The 23,865-nt window shown below is 32.2% G+C and overlaps 1 protein-coding gene across 8 annotated transcripts in view; it reads left to right on the top strand.

The window, feature by feature from the left end:
- The window catches only part of LOC126744042 (oxidation resistance protein 1), a 121,332-nt gene that overhangs the window by 23,800 nt on the left and 73,667 nt on the right, over positions 1-23,865 (top strand). For 4 of the 8 annotated variants that reach the window (XM_050451365.1, XM_050451352.1, XM_050451354.1 and 1 more), the window contains exon 2: positions 12,970-13,211. The exons of the other annotated variants lie outside the window; for them this stretch is intronic. In XM_050451365.1, coding sequence (XP_050307322.1) covers positions 12,970-13,211 — 242 coding nt within the window. The remainder of the gene's footprint in view (positions 1-12,969; positions 13,212-23,865) is intronic. 8 annotated transcript variants of the gene reach the window in all.

Genomic DNA, 23,865 nt, shown 5'->3' on the forward strand with positions numbered 1-23,865 from the left:
AAAGAGTTAATCGCAAATTTCTAATGACCAATTAATTTGCGGTATTCGATTTTTAATAGCCTTATCTAAAAACGGATGCCATATAAATTGGCCTGATTTACATTTTCTATGAAATTTCAAACTTGACGTGGTTAATCAACTTGTCCGGACAATTACCATCTCCCATATAAATTCCATTTGATGCATATTCTAAGCCAGTATTCCTCTAAATCCCTCTGCTAATCCTCCAATAGCAGAATTTACTAATTCATCGAGTATACTGATGAATTGGAAAACTAACGATAAAGACAACAATCGTTACAAAACGATGGCTTTTAATCGTTTTGCACCTAATATTTCAGGGATTTAAATACAGTTCAATACGAGGAATTCCTGATAGGAATGATATGTTATTAAATGAAAATGCAGCAAATTTAAATGTCATCCGCTATTACGAATGAAAGAGCGAATTCGATGAACCCAATTTTCGGTCATATTGTGCAATAATCCGCCTCCGAATTAGTTGGTGCAATCACGTTCTGGCGTAAATAATGTTTTCATGGGTTTTGCTTATGTGATAATAAACCTCAACTAATTAACCCTTATAGCACTTTAAATATTTTCCCTTTTTGTTAAATAGCAATTCTGTGTCTGTTATGGAAAGACATTTCGAAAATATTTTATCCTCAAAAGCTTCCTTCAGGTAAATTTAAATGCTTTGGCAAATTTTCCAGAATTGATTGGTGCAAACACGTTCTGGGATAAATAATTTATTCGTGCGTTTTGCTTGCGTGATAATTGCCTTAACTCATTATATAACCCCTCTTATGTTTTCGTTAAATGGAAATAATATTTGAACGTTTTAATTTATCTATGTGGTCTATCAATTATCTCTAGGTTCATAATTTTTTTCCTAAATTTGATTTTTATGTATATTTGAACGTGCTGGTTTTGGGAAAACTGGGTCAAGCATTTTTGAAACTTGAAAGTCTTCATAATATGCAAATTGAAATCAAGATTTTATGTGCAATCTAATAATGTATTAAAATAGAGGACGAAAGTTCTCTTCACTAAAGAAGTTGACATCTACTTAGGCCACAACCAATCGACAATATTAAAAAAAGGCACTGCTAAGATATTTAATTTTTATGTAATAAAATTACCATCAAATGAATATCCCCAAGGAAAATTTACCTTTTAAAGCCCCATATGCAAATAAATTTCCAGGACATGACGTTTTTTTACTTAGAATGTTTTTTCGCACATCATGGATCCTAAGACAGTTATGATTATAAACTGCATAAATTCTTTATTTTTAGAATCAAATTACTAGATTTAAGAAAGATATGTTAGCGACACCCACGATCAAAATTATTGGCAAAAATTCAACGTATAACAACTAATCCAAATATACGACCAATTATCGAGAGTTAAATATGTATACGAACACAATATGTCTAAATCGCTAATTTTTAAAAATTATATGGCTAGGGTCAATAAAATAATCTCCGAGTTTTCAGACTGTTATAATTTATTGGAGATTACTATGGAATTCGAATTATTTTTATTATATAACTATTGGAAATTAGATGATCTAATACATCTTAAAAATTTACGATATTTAACAATACACTAACCATGATGATTAATTTTTCATGACATTTGACATGTATAATCTGGTTTTCATTATTAAAACAATAATAATATTTTGGCTTAAAATTATCTCCAGCTAAAGGTCATTTTACACAAGAAATTCACGTGAATCACCGGGTTATTATAAGAAAGTCAAAAGAGAAATTAACAATAGAAATATATAATCACGAGACGGTCAAACCTTGACATTATTATTTTACAAGTGTAAGCCCACATCATATAAATATTTTTTATGAGAGGTGTGATTAACACGCTGCTGTTATTACTCTAAATCTGGTTATCAGTGTCGGTGTGTTCTAATAGACTTAAAAGCCCACCGTAAATTTTCAACGGGTCAAGTGACCCACCGTATAAATCGTACTTAGAACGACATATTATGGTACTATTGCGTCAATTCTATAGGCGGTACAAATGACATTGGGTTTAATGGGCTTTTTACTTGGATGCAAGTACATTCTGATTTTTTTCTCTTAGAAAATATGTTTCTATATTGCTACTAAAAGACTTACGTTTCGGTGTCATCATAATAATTTAATTTTACAAGATTTGTAGAAAGTAGTACTAAATGTGTCCAAAATTTAAATATTTAGATCTAAAATTGAATCTTTCGGAAACTAGATGACCTATGCTTGAATTAATGATTCAGCTTATAAGGATCTGAAATAACTAACTAACCGACCTTTGGGTTTTTTTAATTTTTCAATTTTTAGGCTCCATAGTACTCTCCTATACAAACTACCGTATCATTTGATGGAAATCACTGGGAACATTCGCTTCGCTTTCATAAGTGTAATATCTTCAAAATTAGATAAGCTCTTATTTGTTGATTGCCCTATAATTTATTTTATAAAGAAGGAAGTACAAAATGTATATTAAAATGAACCAAAGTTTGAGATATGTTATTTCTGACCTATTCGATTTCCTAACCACTCCACTAGCGCAAAGTTCTTACTTCACAAATTCTGGGTAATTATTAGATTTGATAGGATCTGTAGGAACTGCAGAATTCAAAAATTCTCAAATAGTTCGACCGGCAAATTTATCTTTAGTAACGGAATTTCTCCAGAAACTTGAAGAGCGAGGTATGACTTTTTGATAGCTTTATAATGATGAACGTATGGAATATTCGTTAAAACCATAAAGCAGAAATCCTCGCCTTCTTGTACAATGTTTGGTATTTTCTATTTTTCTGATAGTTTCCTGTTCTTCCACTTTAATTAACTTCACTCATAATGATAGAGCTGTAGGAAATATTTCACTTTTCAAATATTTGAGAAGAGCTATTACCCTAAATCGGGTGGGATTTTCTTGTTTTTGTGAATAATTCGAAATATGGATTTTTGTTACTAAAATATGTTTTCATTGAATTTTGACTAATTACACTAGTGCAGAGGGTTTACCTACTCTGGATCATAGGATATATAAGAAGGTCTACTAGCAGCAATACCATAACTTTGTAAATTTTTAAGGTCTTCTTGCTTTTTTCGGTTTCGTCGATTTGTTCCATTTCTTTTCGTCACCTGACCCTCTTAATCTTTTCATGGGGAGTCATTTTCTTCTTAATGTTTTCTTTTTCGGAAGTTTTAACCTTAGAGATCATCAAAGCTCTGTATATAAATTACAGCAATTTTTCTTTCGCATTTTTTATCAAAAAAGCATTTGTCTGCAAAAAACGCAACTTAAAAACTGGAATAGTTGTAACCTTTAGGATCAATCTTTTTTTAATATAAAAATGAGAAGTATTGATTGAAATGATGAAGAATCAAGGGGCTCTTCTGTTTTTTGTGCTTTTAGCTCTTTCATGTAAGATTTTTTTAAACGTATTGTTCTTATTTAATTCTCTTTATTTTGGTTGCATCACTATCATTTTATTCATACTTTTCGTTTTTTCTGCTATTTGTCAATTACCTCCACTATTAATTATTCATCTCCTAGTCCTTTATCTCTAGATTTGTCTTCTATCTTTCAGTCATTGTGTTTTTCTTTTAGGTTGTTTTATATAATAATAATAATAATAATAATAATAATAATAATAATAATAATAATAATAATAATAATAATGTGAGACAACGGAGTCTATTCAGCATGTCACCGGTGGATGTTAAACTTTTGCACCAACGTATTATAAAGAACGACATGATCTAGTTGCAAAGATACTGCATCAAGAGATCGCAGAAAAACTAAACCTCTTATCGGCAGCCAAGGTACCATATTATAACTATAAGCCGGAACCAGTTCTTGAAAATGACCAACGAGTAAGTAACCATAGGCCTGACAGGAGTAATACCAAAGAGCCTGATCGAAAACATGAAACTGCTCAACCTTAAGATGCGTCTATAAGCTGATGCAGAAGTCGACGCTATTATCCACATCTCGAATCGTCAGAAAGTTCATTGCAAACGCAGATAACATCAACTAGTTTAAAAAACACATCATGTACTTTTAGTCTAAGTTTATTTTTGTAAATAAAGTTAAAAAACAGAATCCGATAACATAAAAGAAAGGACTCCACCAGAGCTTCATCCTTCTGATATCTGAGATATCTGGGATAAGTGAACGATCCCTCCTTTCCCAGGCGGGAGTGCGGTTGCCGTTTCGCATGAAATCTGATAATAATAATATTGATAATAAAAAGAACGAATAAAGGTATCAGGGTAAAAGATCAACCATTTAAGAAAAAATAAATGTTAAGATCGACAGTTGCTGAATGGTAATAGCCAGATAAAAATGCTAAAGCTTGGCTTAAAACAATTATAAAAATTGACAGCTCGAAAGGTAAAGGAACCTTCAAACAAGGCTGTGGTATGGTGCGGCATTATAAGCGTATTTAACGTGACGTCTCTATTGTGTATTATATTTCTCAAAATCGTGTTTTTATATAAATATACATGAATGCAATTTGAAAGTCTCAAAATCCTTTAAACATTTAAGACTGTGTATGGTAGATTATTAACAAATGTATTTTGCACTTGTAATCTAAATTGATAATTTCGATCCAGGCAAGGGTAGTATACAATCATGCAATAGTTAAGTACTGACACAACCAGTGACTCTTTGTGCATTTTTAAAATTTACAATCTTTTAATACTAATATTCTTTTAATACTCACATTTTTTGAATCAAACAAAATTATCAATTATTTTACCTACATTTTTTACACTGTCTGAATAAGTAAGAGGAGTTTCAGCAAGCTTGCCAGTTCGATTGCTTTGAATGTTGTCCCGTAGAAGTCTTCCTGCAAAAAGCAAAACTTTTTTCTTACTCTGCATTTGTAGTCCTTGGAAAATTTCATAACCTGCTCAAGATCTGAATTTATAAATTTTTCGGCACACTCAGTATTTTGAGGATCAAAGAAATATACAACCTGAGTGTCGTCAGTATTTCAGAGTTAGAAGCCACATTTGGGAGATCAGATATGTATAATAGAAACAAAAGTTGTCCAAGTATAGAGGCATCAGTATAGGAAATGAGTAAATCATGATCGATTACATCAAATGTCTTGGAGTAGTCTAACGCAAGTACATTATCAGAAAAGGGATTGACTCGTTCCTAAAACCGGATTGCTGAGCAGCCAAGAGAACTACCGTTTTCAACACTTTTAAATTAAAGGTAAAACATCTAGAGGTCGCAAACCCTGAACATCTGCTGGGTTAGATAATATTAGGAATAGGAAAACAACCGATCTACGCCATGACCTTGGAAGTAACCTACTTCCCAATATGGGCAATATGGATTACTGGCAAGCCAAGATTCAACATATGTCGAGTGACACCGTCATCACCAGCAGAATTAGATTTTATATTATTAATTATTGTTTGGATAGTTATTCTGTCCACAAGACAAAAACCAAACTCTTATTACTAAACTTGCGATTAAGGTAAAAATTAGTTTTGTCCATACATGCATTTAACTTATTAAGTATGCTTTTAATTTAATCATTAATCAAATTAGAATGACACAGATCAGGAGGCAATTCTGAGTAAGTGGTTGCTTTTATGCTCAGATAATGCAGGCACCTCCAAAGCCCATATTTATATTTTATATCAGGCTAGATTTTAAATTTATTTTTAAAGATCTTAATATCCTCGCCTTTTCTTACTTGAGGTAATTTTTTCCCTCAAAATTCCAGAAATCGTGCCTAAACTTACTATTTCATATAAATATAAGTGACATTCTAAATATAATTTACGTTGGGTCGCTTGACCTCTTAAAAATTTACGATGGGCTGTTAGTCTATAAAAATGTTATGGATTACAATTATAGGCCATGATTCTGACTTCAAAAATAAACATTCCTTATTGTGTTTCATTTTTAATGTGCAGCTTGGCCTGATGCCCGCCCAGATTTAGGTTTCCCTCAATCTTTATTAGAAATTTAATTTTCCAAATAAACACATTTAATAAATGGTGTTTTTTCCGTCAGTTTTTTGCTAATTATATATGTATCTCAAAACAAAGAAATGATAAACGAGTTTAAATTCCAATGCGGTGTCCAAAAAAACCGGTATACAAGAAGGAAGTTATTTCGCGAGCGCACACCTTAAGAATACCCGGAAATCCCGACAGAAAAAAAAACGGTATGGCGTGAATACTTATTAAAAACAACCATTAAAGTAGCAAATAGAGCGCAAAAAGCATCTGTAAATCTCAAATGCATTACATCTGTCTCTAATTGATAACATTAATTAAGCGGAAAATGTGTTCTAGTTTTCCTTGTGCTTAATCGCGACAGATAATGAGACAGATATCCTCAGTAGTTACATACAGTTACATTCTAATGGGTAGATTTATCTTGTTACAAGGAAAATTAGTTTTGATGCGCCATTAAGAAAATTGCATTACGAGAGTTTGCAAGTTTTAGTAGAATTTATTTGTTGATATTCAGGATATACGAACGAGGGAATAGGAAGGAGAATGAAAAAGTGGTGAAAATAAAGATGAAAAATATTGTTGTTAATGACTCAGCTTTATAAAAGCTTTGCTAATATCGAAAAAAACTGCATAAATTTTTTCCTAAAATTTAGGTTCAATCAGTATTAAATTAAGTAAAGCCCAAATGAGGAATTAGTGAAGATTATAAGATTCAGACTATATTTTAGTAAAGAATTTGTCATAAGATCATCCTCTCGAAAAATGTGGAGAATTCTGTTTCAAGACTATAATAGACAGAGAAATTAAAACATTAAATTACTGAATCATTTTTATGAAAAATCTAGCAGATTTTATTTTGCCATTATAATATACTTAATCTTATTCGATCATTCAGTTGTGGTCGAAATTATACTTTATAGAAGAACTTGCATGTTTCAATGTCTGAGGAAATCATAGGTGTTAATAAAATAAATGTTTGAACTACCTGGAAAAAAATCAAACAATAATTATTGTGAACTGGCTAAAATTAACACTTGCGAAATTCTGAACAAAAAGCTTCACTTCTCTGGAAAAGTTTATTTGTGAAAAAATACGATTACCTGTAAGAATAACAACGAATTTTTGTTTGGTTTATTATATTTAAAAAAAAATCAAGTATTTGCATAACCTAATTGGAAAATTTAAAAATGTATATTTTGACGTAAGTAAAAACAGATTTGCATGCTGAAAAAACTGTTTAAATTTCTCGTGTAAATATCTGAAAGATGTTGCAATAGCCAAAAATAATGTACGCCAAAAAATATGTCAGCCAGCAACAGCCTTAAAGGACGATTTTTTTCACTTTCACAAATCTGGAAAATAACATTTTTCAATAACTGCCTACAAAAGATACTCGTACTCGCCTAAAATCGGAAAGAATTTTTTTAAATCTTTTTTTTGGAACAAGAAATTTAGGGTAACTGGTTGAAAGAAAAGATATTTTGTTTTTTTTACATAAAGTCAAAGAATTAAAAAAAATCAACTTCGCAAAAGACTTAAATTTTATTAGAATTTAACAAAATCCTGAAATAAACGAGTGTATATTTAACATCCTGAAAGTAAGACTGTTTTCCAATTATTTTATAAATTACAATAAAATGTTTATAGAAAATGAGAGAAAATAACTTCAGAGGTACAAGCTATAAGCCTTGCAAAATAAAAAAATATACAAAATAAGCATAAATATCTAAACCGGAAAAATAGGAAACAGCTTTCAAGATTAGATGAAAGTCATCATAGTTAGTTTAATGATTTTTTAACTTGCCTAAAAAACTGTTGAAAAAAATAGAAAATGTTCAATTGTCCAAGAGAAGAAAATCTCTTTTTTTTTAAAGAAATTCTTTAACTGTTAAAAAACTAAACTCTTAAAAGAACTCAAAGAAAAAATTTAAGGAAGTAAGCCTGAAGGAAAAAATTGCGTATTTTACTTTTGGATAAAAAAGTGTTCAATTACGTGGATTGGTTTTAAAACCTAAGCTCTTTAATAAAATGTAAAAAAAACTTATTTTGAAACATCCACACTCATTCCCATACCATAAAAATATAATCGTTGGCCTCGACCGCTGTCGGGTTTAATACATAAATAAATTTTATTATACCCTCGTTGGTCTTTATATTAAATTGACCTAATAGGGTTATTAAAGAGGGAGCAAAACATGGACTGCCGCATCTATTTGCGGTCTAGACAGTTGGAAAATAAAAAATTTTATGACACATTTCTGGATTTACGAGAAATACGTTTATTTGCCAATAATTCTGATCGTTTTGATATTTTGGACAGGGCCTGGCTTGCAGGTTTTTACATACACAATTATTCATTATAAAGTATTTTACGATAATGTCAAGGTTATTGGTTCGCACACTAAATCTTAACCCTGGATACAACTTGTCAGTAGAAAAGAGAAATTCACAGGTGCGAGGTACACGCTGTAGAATTAATTGCCAAAAAAATATAAAACTTAACGTTAATTGGATAAGATTAATTCTTCCCCCGTCAATTATTATGTGTACCTCGAGTGTTTTAAATCTGTCCGAATTAAGTTTAAGGCCAGAGGATTTAAATTTGTTGGATGCCATAAAATTGTCTTAAATTTCGTAATATAGGGATTAAATTTATTGATGAGCGGATTTAATTTAGACTATTTTTAAAAATTTAGATTAAGTAAGCAAGTTCTATGTATATATGATTTAGGCATATTTTTTCCAAGAGATAGAGAAAATATTTACTTTAAAATTATTAAATAAGAAAAATAATAATTTTTTAATGTGATAAATTACACCATTATAATCTAAACGATTGACATTATTGTTGACAGTACAGTTCCGATACGAACTTGTCACCTATGTATTTAATATGCGTCATAAAATTGACATTGTTGACGCCGTGGAACGTAAGTTTACGAGTAAGTTTTATGGTTATTCATAAACTTACCTTAAACTCATTTAACCAACAGAAAAGTAGAAATGTGAGATCTGACAAAGATTGTTTGTTCTCTTTTGCAGAGATCAGATGCAGTTCTCAGATTTTATACTATGTTCGGTGTTTTTTTAATAAAATTGTACTTATGTAATCGGCGAAAGTCCTGAACATATGAAAAGCTTGCGACCATTAAACGTTCTCGGTATCGTTAACTCGCAATTTGTCAACGGCAGTTCGGGAGTGAAAAATAAGGATTTTACATTGTTAAGATACAAAATTTGTGATTGGAAATAAGTATGGAAACTATTTATATGAAGTGTTCTAAAGGATTCACCTGAATTTCAAATTTGTGGGTGTTTACCTATATCCAAAACTGGAGCGAAAAGCGCATATTAATAACATTTGCAAAAAAATAAACAAAAGCCTTTTTATATTGTGTAGTGTCTCTGGTTCTACATCTATTAGGGTACTGAGCATTGTCTATTCTTTGTTCCACTCTGTTTGCACGTAAAATACAGAAAATCTTGCAAAGCTAAGATGATTCTCACTTTTCCATCTCAATAAGTTCCTGATAATCTCAAATTTATTTAAAACATATTGGATTATCAAGTCAGAAACAAATAGCTAAGAAGACATTTGGACTATAAGATTTTATTATAATGTTAAAGAATGCCAGGTTCTATAACTTTAAACGTTTTTAAAGATGTTGGGGCTATATTTAGAATGGGAAGAAAAAGGTCGTTGGTTTAAAGTTTGTAAATATTTCAAAAATGAGGCAATGAAAATTATACAAGAATATAAGAACAATCATGTTAGCAGAAATGCAACTACTTCTGAAATGATTAAAGTATTTTAAGAATATCAAATTTTGATGCAAGAAAAATTAGAAGCGTAACATCTGGGAGCCATTTGATATTAACGTGACATGTAGAACCTTAATAAATTCTCTATTTGATGAAGGTGTTGATGGAAGAGGTGCTGTTAAAAAACCTTTTCTATTAAAGATGAATAGAAGAAAATAGAATTTGCTGGAATTCATCTTTCTTGATTCATCATCATAATTGATGACCGGGTTAGTGCCAACGTGCCAACAACAAGGACAGTACTAAATTCCCGCTGTAAAACATGGAGGACGGCCTAGAAATAATTTTATAATAGATTGATTGCGTAATTCAAAAATGCATAAAAATTGTAGCCCTAAAAAGTTTCCATACTTTTTCCTACACTGTATACTAATGTTCAATTTGATCTAAAAAAAAACTCCAATCCTTTACATCTAATCACTAACTAATTCTAATTATGTTTGAAATATGTGTATATTAATCACTTAATTTCAATAATCTCATATAAAATACTGAACAAAACAAGGCAACGAGTATCAATATTGACAAATCTATCAACGTCGGTTTCGTATTTGTCGCCAACGGCAAAATGCGCCGAAGTTAATCGAACCTGCATGCTAATATGTCAGACAATGATTTGCTTATACATGGAGTCATCCGTCAGTCGTCGGCAAATGGAAAGTGCTGAAAATACGATATAATATACAGTATGTGTGTAATTTTCTGAATAATTTTTAATCAAAAAGTTTTATTTAAAGGAGAATAATAAATTTTCCGAAGTTTGCAGATATCTCGAAAAATATGCATTTTTTAGTTTCTTTTTTAAACACACCTATAATAATCAGAAGATTTATGAAATATGTACCTATGTTTAAATATGTTAAGGCATGTACTTCACTAGCACTCTGTGAATAGCAAAAAAGTTTTACATCTATAATATGTACATATGTTCGTTCTACAAGAAAATGTATAATAACGAAACATGAATAATAACCTGTAAGCCAACCCTGTATGTACATTTTTAGATTTAACAGTCTTATGTTAAGAATTAAACAAACTAAGATCAATTTCTGTTAATAATGTAAAAGGGAAGCCTGAATTCGAATTTTTGTATAAATATATTGCTTTCGATCATGTACTTCTGATAAAATATCTTAAAATTCTTTTAGGTTCATTAAGTATTATCAAGCTTCTTAATTGTATAGTATCTTCGAAAAAGTCAGAAGGTCACCAAAGAAAATTTTGCGAAAAAGAAATAATTAGCCAATTGAGCGAAATCAGTTAGAATTGATCTTTAGGGAGTTTCAACTCTTTTTTACCCTAAAATTTTAAAAAACATATTATAAAAAGCATAAAAATAAAACTAGAAGAAAATGAAATCCATAGAATACTCATTTGGTGAGGGTTTGATCCTAACATGGAGTATCTTATCTGGTGGCACACTATTAGTTTCCTACATGGATGAAACTGAATTGTACATATATATAGCAACGAGTTTCCTACAGCTGTCGCCGTTTCTCGCATCCTAGCTTCTAATGCTTGCGTTGTGTCCAGTCATGTGGTTGTATTCCTCTATTTTCCCATGCACAGTTTACTTCTTCTCTTTACAATTTCTTTGGTTGTTGGAGGTTGGTGGAGACCCATTTCCACATTGCTTTGGCCATCGTTGATCATCAGCCTTTTGCATTCTATTTTTCCAGGATGTCGATTTCTATGCTCATACGTTTTACTTATACGTTCTCTCTGTTTTCAGTATTCTTTCTGTTTAGTTGGCAATATCTACGCCAGCAGTTACTTTCTATTGCTTTTATTTTAGAGGTTCCTTTTTTATTTATTATCCAAAGTATATGTAGCAATACTTTCTATGATACTTTTATATATTCTTATTTTTGTGTTTGTGATGTGGTTATTCTAGAGTACACTGTTAAATTGCCGTATTGCTGAATTACCTTGTTGCTGTTCCGACCATTATTTGTAATGCTTACACCGAGATATTTAGAGCTGTCAGTATTTTCGTCAGTAGCTTCGTCTATTTTCCGTAACATGTAGTGAATATCCGCAAAATGCAAGCTGCACAATTTATGATCTCCAATTAAAATATACTAGGTTCACATTTTTTCCAGGTTTCCAGAGTCCTCTCCAAATCAATCTTAAAGAGTGTAAGTCTAATGCACCAGCCTTGGCGAAATCCTTTGGCCACCCTTATTTCCTCTGTCACTGTTTGTCTAATCTTTATTGATCGGTCGAATTCTCTTACCTTATAGCACTTGCCACAACTTTCTAATGAGACACTATCATACGCTTTTTGAAAGTCAATAAATACCAAATGTGTCTCCATATTATATTCCAAACGATTTCTATTGTTTGTTTTAAATAGAAGACATTGTCTATACAACAACGATCAGTACGAAAGCCACCCTGTTGTTCACCGTCTTACCCAAATATCTTCAATTGGGCTTTTAATTATCCTTCTGTACAACCTACAAATTAACTACAACCTAGTTTGTCAGGGCAATTTTTGATTAGTTCTAAGGGCACACAAAGAGCTGAAGCCTTCCAATTTTTCATACCATTGGCATGTTTTTTTATATTTCTTCTGGTATTATTTCAGTTTTTTCGCAGTAGGAAATATGATATTTTTCATTGCCAATATCTTGAAATTTAGCTGGATCTTCTGTCAGCATTTTTCCGTAGTATTTTATCCATTTTTTCGGGGAAATCAGATGTAACCTACTGCGTTCTTTCCAAACTATTCGTTCTTTCTGTATTCTAAAAATGTGTGCGTCAGAAGCTTGAAAGTTGATGTAACATCCAAGGATGATGGTTTGAATTTAACCTGAAATAGGAAGTTAAAGAGGAGGCTCTTCTGTTATTCAGATCTTCAGTTCAATGCTCAAGTTTCAATAAATATAAATAAAAAAGTCATGTTCAATTAGAAATGGTTTTTTTCTTTTGGAAAAGTTTTACCATTTATATTAGTTTACTCTAGTAAACTACTAAATTTTTTATTTTTTTGTATGGTTTTCACAATGCATTGATGGCAGTGGTTAGGTGGTAATCTAAAAATTCCTAAGTATAACCTTTTACTTATTATAAAAATTGAACTTAGTTCTAACAGATGACATATAATTTAACACCACTAACATCCGGAGCCCTTCCCCGACAGGCCGTTCCGGAAAAAATGATCCTGCGACACCCGGAGGGCTCTTGGCCGAACATCAAGGACGCCGTAGATGAGGAGGAGACAGAAGTCATCCCGGACAAGAAAGGACGTCGTAAGTCTTGGCACGCCATCAAGTTCGAGAAGAAGAGGAAGAAGGACGTGATCGAAGATCAGTTTGGATCTCCGCCGCAAGTTAGAAGGGAGAAACGCGGCTCTTGGTGGAATATTTTTTCGAATCCGCCTAGGTACTGTTGTTTTGGCGTTTTTTTCTGGTTAATGGAGATAAATTTAAGAAGTAGTACAGGCAATCTGGTATGCCGAAAGGTCTGTAAGTTTAAAAAATTCATGCAGCACTTGTTTTTTGTCAATCGTTAGTCGTCTCTATGGAAAGGTTAGATACGAAAATGTAGGCTCTTGCTATTTTTTGAGAAACTCTGAGTTTGATTTTCTGGCTAAACCGTAAAAGTAGTACAAAAATTTATAAAGCAAAAATGAAGATAATTAAACTCCCAACAATTTACCTCTTGGGAGTTATACGACCAACGCAAACAAAGTAAGAGTTTTACAGAGATATGTTTTTTTAGCTTTACAGTTATTGCAGCAAATTTCTTCCAACCCCCATAACTAAAAACCAAACCGATATAATAAGTCTAGGGGCGGCAGAGAGCTTTCTTTGTAAATATAGCAGTCTGAGTCTTAGCTGCGTTAAACTCAATCAGATTGCACTTACCCCCAACGAAGGAAGTCATCTGAAGTCATCGGTTGGGCGACCAGAAGAAAGACACAGATTAGAAGCTTTTGATTCGTTTGACATGTGGATCGCAGGATACTGCTGTTGAAGCTTAAAGGATATGGTTTTCGAGGCTCAGCTCGTTCCTGGATTGGGGCATTTTTTTGAGAATCTCCATCAATCTCTAGTGTTCACGGGGATTAGGTCAACTTCACAAAAAATTAATTGTGCTGTCTCACAGGACTTAGTTTTGTAACCCGTTCCATTCTTACTGTATATTAATGACCTTGTCCGCTTCAACATCTCTGGAAAATTCACTCTTTTTGCAGAAGATACATCTATATTGTGGCAGAGGGAGATGTGGTTGGGCTTAAACAAGTTATAGAAACTGACCTCGGGATTGTCAGGGAATGGTTTGATTCTAATAGGCTTTGTTTGAATTTAAGCAAAACTCAAATTGTTGGTTTTAAATGCGATGTAGCAGGTACCATGTTAAATCATAATCATCTTCCTGATTTAACAGTATCTAAATTGCTCGGAATACTAATAGATAGTGAGCTGCATTTTGAGAATCACATAATGATTTTAAGTAGGGGACTTTCATCGAGATGTTTTGCTATTAGGGTCAGTAGGGAGGAATTGGTTGAGCATCTGGCCCGGACGGTATAGTTATTTGAGTCACACTTGAGGTATGGCATACCATTGTGAGATTCGGCTAATCAGGGTCTATTATTAAATACATTATATTTTTCTTTTACAAAAAAAGCCGTTAGAATAATTGTTAATAAAAACCAGTGAGAATCTTGCAGGCACTTATTCTTAAATCAATGGATATTAACTGTCATATCTATTTATATTTTGGAAATCTCATCTCTTAGCTTTCAGAATCGAGAGAAGATCCAACGTCCAAATCCTGAATGGGTAATTCGCCAGGCTCTTGCCTCTACTAATACAAAAAATTACCTTAATAAAAAGATTTATTAGGGACGGAAAATGTGTAATCATTTACTATAAAGACTTCATCAAGCTGTTAATTTTTTGAAGATTTTTCGTCACTCACTTAAAAGACTACTTTTAGGTAAGGCATATTATAACATGGATGAATTCTACCAGGATACCCTTGAGACTGTTTGAAATGTGATATCTGCAATGCTCTTATTTTTATTCCATTGACTTTAAATTAATATTTTAACGAGTATTTTAATCTTTTATTACATGTTACAATGTTAGAGTTTTTGATATGTGAAATTGTATACTTAGGACATAAGATTCATTATGTACAGATATTTATGCATACTGAATGTTGTATTTCAAAATTTGCTGGTTGACAATTTCTCTCTTACGGCACCGTCTTTTTTCCTTTTTTGGTATCGGTTAAATCCATGCAGGTTTCCACTTTCCTGGGACGAGATCTCCTCTGTATGAGAGAAAACAGTTCACATAATGATGGTGTCAATACGACCGCACATTTTTTAATACTATGGACGGTATTCCATCAGGGCCGGTGGCCTTGTTAGTGTTCAAGTCTCTGAGAACTTTTTCAAGATCTCCTTGAGGGAAGATTATTTCTGGCATCGAAGAAGCCTTTCTTGGCGAAGTCGGTGGATCGACAGTAGAGTTTGATGCAAACATTTGACTCAGAAAGTCTGACTTTTCCATTGCGATCATTGCAATGAAACCATCTTCCCTAGCCAGTGGTGGAATTTTTTACCTACAGAAACCTTGACGAACTGCTTTTGCTACAGACCAGAACGGTCTTGATCTATTTGGACAATTTATGCATTTTTCTGTATATCTTACGGTTTAGCCAGAAATCAAATTCGGAAATCCCTAAAAAGGCCAAGGAGAGAGGAAACAATTTTTGGTTTTTAAGTTTTTCCTTTATCTTCTCATAGATCACTAACAGCCGACAAAAGGCAAATACTGCAGAGATTTTTTTAAATTTCAGAAGAAGTTACTATGCTACCAGATTGACTATACTAGAAGTGCATGTGCAGAATGTGCTTGTGACCAGGTTTTTTTGGGAATTAAATATTCTACTTTAAGACCTTAAACTCTTTGCTCATTAAAAGATCAGAACACATAGTCCAAATTTTCATCAGAGTCATGCATATGCGAACTCTTTGGATTACATGTTAACTTATACAATGCTTCTAATAATAAAACTGTACCATATCTAACAAAATACTGCGGCTTATTTATTATTATTATTGCGTTTGCGCCCGTTACCGTTTTATAATTGCGCGACCAACCTTCGTAAATGCCAAGATTCTTGAATCATACCGAGTGTTCTACGAATCGGTTTCCTCTCGCCTTTTTTTCTTCGCTAGACTGTCCGTCTACGTGACTTTTATGATGTTTGTTAATGTTACGAAATTGTTTCAGAAATTTCATTATTGGTTCGGGAATTCTAATATGTAATATGATATAATTGATCTTTTTTAGCTTAGCGCAATCGTATTTATATTTTACTCACGATCGCACCATCGCAAATTAAAAAAAAACTATTAACCATTGATTGTTTGAACAATAAATTTCATTCAGGTTCGAAAAGCTTTCGACACAGCAAGGGGCAGCTTGTTTAGTTTCACGATTCATAATCTATTTACAGATGGTGGAAGTATGATTATTCTAGTACTATAATCTTCATTAGGGAGTAAAAGGAAATAGTGCTCTCCTAAGCATTACGGTATAATAAGTTAGGGCAACTACTAATAAAGCATCAAAAACAAAATAAGATTTCCAAACAATTAAAACTATAAAACTAATTAAACAAATAGAATAACCAAAGTGAACAAGTATAAATTATACAAACATTTTAAGCAAAAAGCTAAATTGTGCTATTTAAATATTGTTTATATTTTCTTTCAAATGTTAAGTAAGGAAGGCTAGACAGTTTGCGAAAAATGTCAGTTTTATGGTAATGTCAAACTGAAAGCCCTACTTATCGTCTTTTAACAACAATCTTCGACTTCCTTTTTTTCAAACATGGCTCTGGATTTGGAACATTTACTAAAAAGACTATGCAATTGATTTGGTTTATTTAAAGTTAATTTTTTTTAAATAAAAGATGTCGGAAAGTATTCCTACTTAAAGAGGTTTTATATGTTCAAGTAACTCCTTTAAACAGAATGCTATATTATCTTTGGCTTATACTTAAAATCCAGGTTGTTACAATAATTATACAATATAATAAATATTAAATAGTAATTTAAATTATATTTCAAGGTGCTTAGTAATAGAATAGGAAGAAAACTAGGATGCTTTTGTCATTTGACTTAAATTAGTATTTTTTCAAATTGGAATTTATCGATCAAGATTTTTCGTTTAGAAATCTTTCCCCGCAGTTTAAATTATTTTGTTCTCAATATTTAAATGGTTTTTCAGTATTTCTCCTAGAGCCATAAAAGTACGCAATATACTTAAATATTGGTTTTAAATTTGTGATTAAAATTATTTTGAAAATGAATTTAATTCGTAAAAATTAAATTTAAAATTAACTTTAAAAGAAAAATTAAATCAATGAACTTATTATAATTACGATTAAATAATAATTATAACACTTTATTGCCGCATAAATTGATAAATTACATTTCACACTCTTAAAATTTATTTTATTAAATTCTGGTAGTTGCCACCATTAAACCAGTTATAACCATTTTATAATCAGTCAGTTCAATTATCTACACCTCTGTTTGTGAATATTTGACATAGTCTTAAAAGTGTCAATTATTTAAAAGTTTCACCAGTATTGTTAATTGGAAATATTTACAATACGTTTAACTGAAGAAATATTAATTATGCTTGGATGTGGTAAGAAAACTAGAACACACATCGAAGTTCGAATAATCTTCAACAATAAATATTTGAAAACAGAACCTGTAAGTCAGTCTACAATCAGTAGAATTGAACCTAAGTAGAGAGACTGGAATTATTAAGAATGTTGACAGACCAGGAAAGAATGGCGTTCTCAATAATAAGAAACTGGAATAGTAATATTGGAATAGTAAATTCAATTACTTTAACAGGTACTAGAAAATGATCCAGATTTCAGAAACGATTTCTGCCTTGACCGAAAGAACTGACAATAACCCTAGACAAGTGAAACATATATCCTTTTCAGACGAAGCAACTTTTTCTATACAGGGTGTTTCAGAACTATGGAATCAAACTCCTAGGGGTTGTTCAGTGCAACAGTAGAATCCATTTGAGTATAGGAACCCATGTCCGGAAATGTGTCACTACGCCACTACGGCCCTAAGACGCGTTTAAATTTAGAAAAAATATTAATTACCTAAATAGGATGTGATGCATTTATTTTTACCTTTTGTATATGATACCATCACAACAATTGTTCAAAATGTCTTCCTCCAACCTCAATACACCGATTTAAATGCCGCACATGATTTCGGCCGACTACACTAAAAAGTTGATTCTCGTTTTGAATGATTTAAAATGCTGCTGTTATTCGTCCAATTAAGTCTAGCTCTGATTCTACTTGAGTTTCGTAGACTAAAGACTTTACATGTCCCCACAAGAAAAAATCGAGCGACGTTAAATCGGGTGACCTAGAAGCCCAAGAAACTGCTCCACCTCTGGCAATCCAACGATGCCCAAACCGCTGAGTCAAATACTCGCGTACTTGTACAGCAAAGTGAGCCGGCGCTCCATCATGCTGAAACCACATTTGCTGTCTAACGTTTAGTGGAACATTTTCAAGGAGTTCTGGGAGAACTTCCTCCAAGAAGCGCAGATAACTAGGTCCTGTTAACCGTTCCGGTAGAAGGTATGGCCCCAATTAAATAATCATCAACAATGCCTGCCCATACGTTGACAGACCAACGATTCTGATGTTTTCTTGGAAAAATTGCATAAGGATTTTCTTCGTCCCAAACATGGCTATTCCTACTATTAAAAATAACGTCTCTTGTGAAAGAGGCTTCATCGGTCCACAAAACATATCCTAAAAAATTTGGTTGTGCAATGATGTGATCCAGAAGCCATCGACAAAATTGAACTCTAGGATGATAATCGGCTGCAGTCATACCTTGAACTTTCTGGAAGTGGTAAGGATGGAGTTGTTGCTCGTGTAGTACCCGCCAGACAGAAGCGTTACTCGTATTCATATTCTTAGCGACGTCACGTGTGCTATTTGATGGTTCATAGTCAACTCGCTGAAGCACCTCTTCTTCAAATTCGACCGTTCTTACGGTTCGAGCAACACCAGTATCATGCAACTTGGTCTTAAACATGCCTGTCTCAGCGAGCCGCCGATGAACCGCAATAAACTTTTTGTATCCAGGATGCTGTCGTTCGGGATAACGTTCAGGATACGTTCAGGATAACGTTCGGGATAATGATACAACCACGATGCTGCTCGTGCATTGCAGTTTGTTGCTCCGTATGCCAAATGCATATCCGCCAATTCTTGATTGGTAAAGTTTTCCATTAGCAATAAATGTTTAAAAATTGTAAGCTATAAACATTTTAACGCGTCTTAGGGCCGTAGTGGCGTAGTGACGCATTTCCGGACATGTATTGGATTCTTCTGTTACACTGAACAACCCCCAGAAGTATGCATAATATATAGTAGATATAAGTATAGATATAAATATAATAATATAAGTATAGATATAATAGATATATAGATATAAGTAGATATATATCCAATGCACTACTTTACCTATAGGTACCTATAGGTAAAGTAGTGCATTGGAAAACGACAGGTATGGATCTAAAATAAAAAATGCTGGTCCTTATGCAAGGTGTTTTTTTAAGTTGAGTAACTTATCTTAACCGCATGTAGAACTATTGAAAACAAGTTGATACGAGTATAACAAACATCACCCACATAAGAGGTACATTATTACGTGGGTAATTAATAGTAAAAAATAATTATACAAATTTCGCAAAATATTTTAAAAATTCTCCTTATTTGTTTGATTATAAAATCGCAAGGCGTTAAATCCAGGAAGCGCGCAGGCCGAGAAATAGTCCAATGCATTTACTACTCTACTCACTACTTTACATTTACTACTCTACTCGGAAATTCATTATTTAGATATTGGTCAATTTCTTGTGCAAAATGTGGAGAGCTCTATTACGTAAGACCAACATTTCTAACTTACATTTAAGGAAACATCTTCTAATAATTGTGAAGATAATCTATAGAAATTTCATCGATCAAAAATACCCTTTTTCAATCCCAAATGAAACAAATACCTAATAAACCCAACTTTGTAATGTAACTATTAAATTCTCGTTTCTTGGCATAATTTAAAAGTACACGACCTACAAGTCTTTAAAAAACCCAATTTCCTGTAATGAATCTAAAAAAAGCGCACTAAAAATACGTATAACGGCTGACCTTTAAATGGTGGGCGTATAAAATAAAAATACATAATATAAATCTTGAAACAGGTTTCGCGACGGTGTGAGATATGGCGATAGTAGTATTTTATCGGCTCGTAATGTTCACGAAGTATATTTTTAAATAAAATATTATAAAATGACGCGTGTAAATAAACAGCAAACTTCCGGGCGAATAAATAAATTAATGTTGTTTTAAAAGTACAATATTGTTTAATATTCGTGCGAAGAGAATATTTTGGACGACCATAATATTATTAAATTTATAGCCTAGTTAGTGGGTTTTTAAATTGTCCACGTACACCAGAGGAATTAAGATTATAAAAGTGTTTGTGGGTCTCATTAGGGAAACGCTAATCGGTTTGTTTACACAGCATGTTATATTCAGGAAAAGTTTTTTTTACGTAGATTTCGTTCTTTTTGCAATATTTTCCACAGTATGCATTTGTCTTAACAGAGTGTAGATTTGATTTTAGAAACTGAAATACTGTATTAAAAAAGTTTAAATAAAACCATATAAAGGAAACTAACAAAAACACACAGCATTATTCAAAATTCCCGTTGAAGTAAAAGGTAAACTCTAAAAGGAAACTGCTTCTTTTAGTACGTTTGTTCCGAAACTCACTACGCTTTCTAATTTTCATATGTGAAGACGTAAATGATTAAATTCTCTCTTTTCATATATAAGGGAGGATTTCACGTGCTCGCTTCATGAAATGGGAAGTGAATGAGTTTCTAATGGAAGATTATAAAGTTGATGCCTACATCTATTGTGAATATACAAGCCATTTCCACAATGAATAAGGAAGCGAAAGTCAAAAGAGAATGGAGTAAAAAGGGGCGGCACGGAATACGACACATGAAATATAACGAAATGAAATCTTGACCTATATATTTCATACCACCTTTACAAGCAGTTGTATGCATAATTTTGTACTGCTAACGTGTCATATTATCTAGTTCCTAAGACATCTAAACATTTTTTAAACAACTAGATGTCTTACTTTCTGCGGTTTGTGTCAGCAGTAGTAATTTTGTTTGGTGATTTCAGTATTGACTATCATAATTTAGTCAACAAAATTAGTTGGACTAAATCAAAAATACTTAGTTCACTAGTCGCTTCATATTTTTTCTACATTAATTGACTGCTTGAATGGAACATTGTTCTTTAAGCGACCTATTTCATTTTTTTATATAATGGTATGAGATATTTTTAAAAGAGATTTTCCTCTTGAATTCAAACTCACAGCTAAACTGACGTAAAGTATTGCACACTATACGCAAGTATTCTAATAATAATCCTTCATTTCAGAATTATTTTTCTTGATTTTATTCTTTATGTAGAAGCTTAGTTAAGAAAGCTAAATTGATCTAATGAACATTATTTCAATAATTCTAGCAATAAACAGAAATAATTTTTAAATATGTTTAATGATATGAGTAAGAAATGTTCATTAAGTCGCATACTTGACCCGAATTACCTTTTAATTACATTAACATGTTCTATTGTAATAAAAAATCAAAATTAAGTGAAAGCTCAATCTAAGAGTTAATTTTCTGCTTTTCGTGAAGCCACAGGTATTCAGTACTTTTAACTTTTCATCAAAGTCTGCTAGAACTAAAAGAAACAACAGTCAATCTATAAAAATAAATTGGAAGAATGGTATGAGTAAAATATAAAACGAATTAGGTTTTGTTATTTTTGATGGGAACAGAGCATCTTCTCTAATACTTTGGCGAGTGAATATTGTAGCACTTTTCCTGTTCCTGAAAGGTGTGAATTGAAATAATCGATACACGAAAATAGACAACTGATTTATTTACACTACTAAACTCGATCACTTACGACTACTGGAAATATTTATCTTCACCGTATTTATGCCCGATTTAAATATCGGGCCAATATTCCGAACTTCACTGCTCTGGACTGTCTCCCTGCGGCGACGCAGCTCCTTATATACTCGGCTGACCATGATTCCGGAAGATTTGCTGACCTTCCACGCGTCTACAAAAACGTCGTGCGGCGTGCCACTTGTGTCAGCTGGTATTCTCGGCTTTTCCAATATCGTTACAATATCTTTACAGGAAAACAATACATGGCATATGCCTCAATTTAATGACTAAATTTCTTGACCTTTACAGGTGATATTAAGGAATCTGCACAGTGAAGAATAACATAACTATGCTCAATAAAGTTGAACTTCAATTTCTGAGTGTTCTTGTTGGTCAGTGTTTAAAATTTGACTCCCGTTTAATTGTTCTGGGTAAGAAAGCATTTCATCAGGTTGTGGTAACAGTTGAAGTAACAGAAAGGGAACCCTGTTCAAATTACAGTTAAATATAGGATCCTCTTTTAATTGGCGATCTATATTTATTGATATATGTGGTTCAAAAGAGTAAAGGTTCTTTTTCCACAATATCTTAAAATAAAGTAGAAAATCTTAGGATATATTTTTTTTTCACCATTACTTCAATATTTCTATAAGTTAATCTTCTGACTTAATAATAATAATAATTTATTGGGGACCTTATCTAAAGTTTACAAAAGGCGCTAATTGAAGCTAAGCTTCCTATCTTGTTAACCCAATAATGTTTGACAAGTAGTATGAGTGATGACAGTTTAACAAGTAAATAAATAATGATACAATAAATAGACAATCCTACTAACTAATACATAAATTCTCTAAAATAATATTCAGTAGTTCCCGTATAAATTTAAGAAAAGGTAATGTTTTTAGCTGATAGGAATATAGCTTAGGAATTCCATTAAATAAATTCGACACCTGGTAACTGAACGATCTAACACATTTATGCCGTAAGTCTAAATCATGTGCACCGTGCCTAAACCTAATTATTTGGTATATATAACTCGGCAATTTGTTAAGAATAATTTTATAATACAACATCAAATAAGTCCTTCTTTCCTTCATATTTAGCCATCGGGTCTCTCAGTTTCACTTTTACACCCCTATCATACTTCCTGATACTACCAATCAAATACACACACGAGTTTTGTATTAGTTGTATCCGCTTCGAATCATCTTCAACATGGCATGCACAATATATAAATTATGATAGTACCAAACTATCGCATGACAATTTTCCGAGAATTTTAAATTTACATTCAGAATTACTACAAGCTTCTTAGCACTCATTGAGTAATCAAGTTGTTGTTCAATAGTAGTATTATATTTGTATTGCTCTCTAGCTTCCATTAGACCAAATAGTAGCACTTGGCATTTTTAAAGATTCAAACTTAAACAATGCTTGTACCAGGAACTAAGATCAATATTTTCCAGCTTAAAAGACAAATAAACTTGCGAATCGTCAGCATAAAAATGCATGGAAACAAAGCCCATATGGGTGTGAAGTCGTAAAGAAAAATGATAATAGGAAAAATTAGATAATAGATTTTTGACGAATACTGTTACGAACAACTTGACTGCTGTCCATTTAGTTTTACGCATTGAGTGCGATCCGACAAGTATCTTTTTATTAACATGCCTGATTACCCAATAGTTTAAGATTGCCAGCAATAATTGAGGAATAATCATGAATAATTCTCTCTGGACGTTAACCAAACAATCTTTTTTTATGAAATGATTCAGATTTACAACTATAGCCTTATGGCCTCTATTTTAATACTTTATATTTATTACTTATCCATACCTTCAATGATTTCTATAAAAATGAGTTTAATGTTTAAAAAGTAACAAAAACATATTTTTTATTTTATTATGGACTTTAAGATTAGTGTGATCTCCATAAAGCTATAGTGGAAATACACTTATTAGAATCGA

This window comes from Anthonomus grandis, chromosome 13 (assembly GCF_022605725.1).
Source record: "Anthonomus grandis grandis chromosome 13, icAntGran1.3, whole genome shotgun sequence".
NCBI classification, from domain to species: Eukaryota; Metazoa; Arthropoda; class Insecta; order Coleoptera; family Curculionidae; genus Anthonomus; species Anthonomus grandis.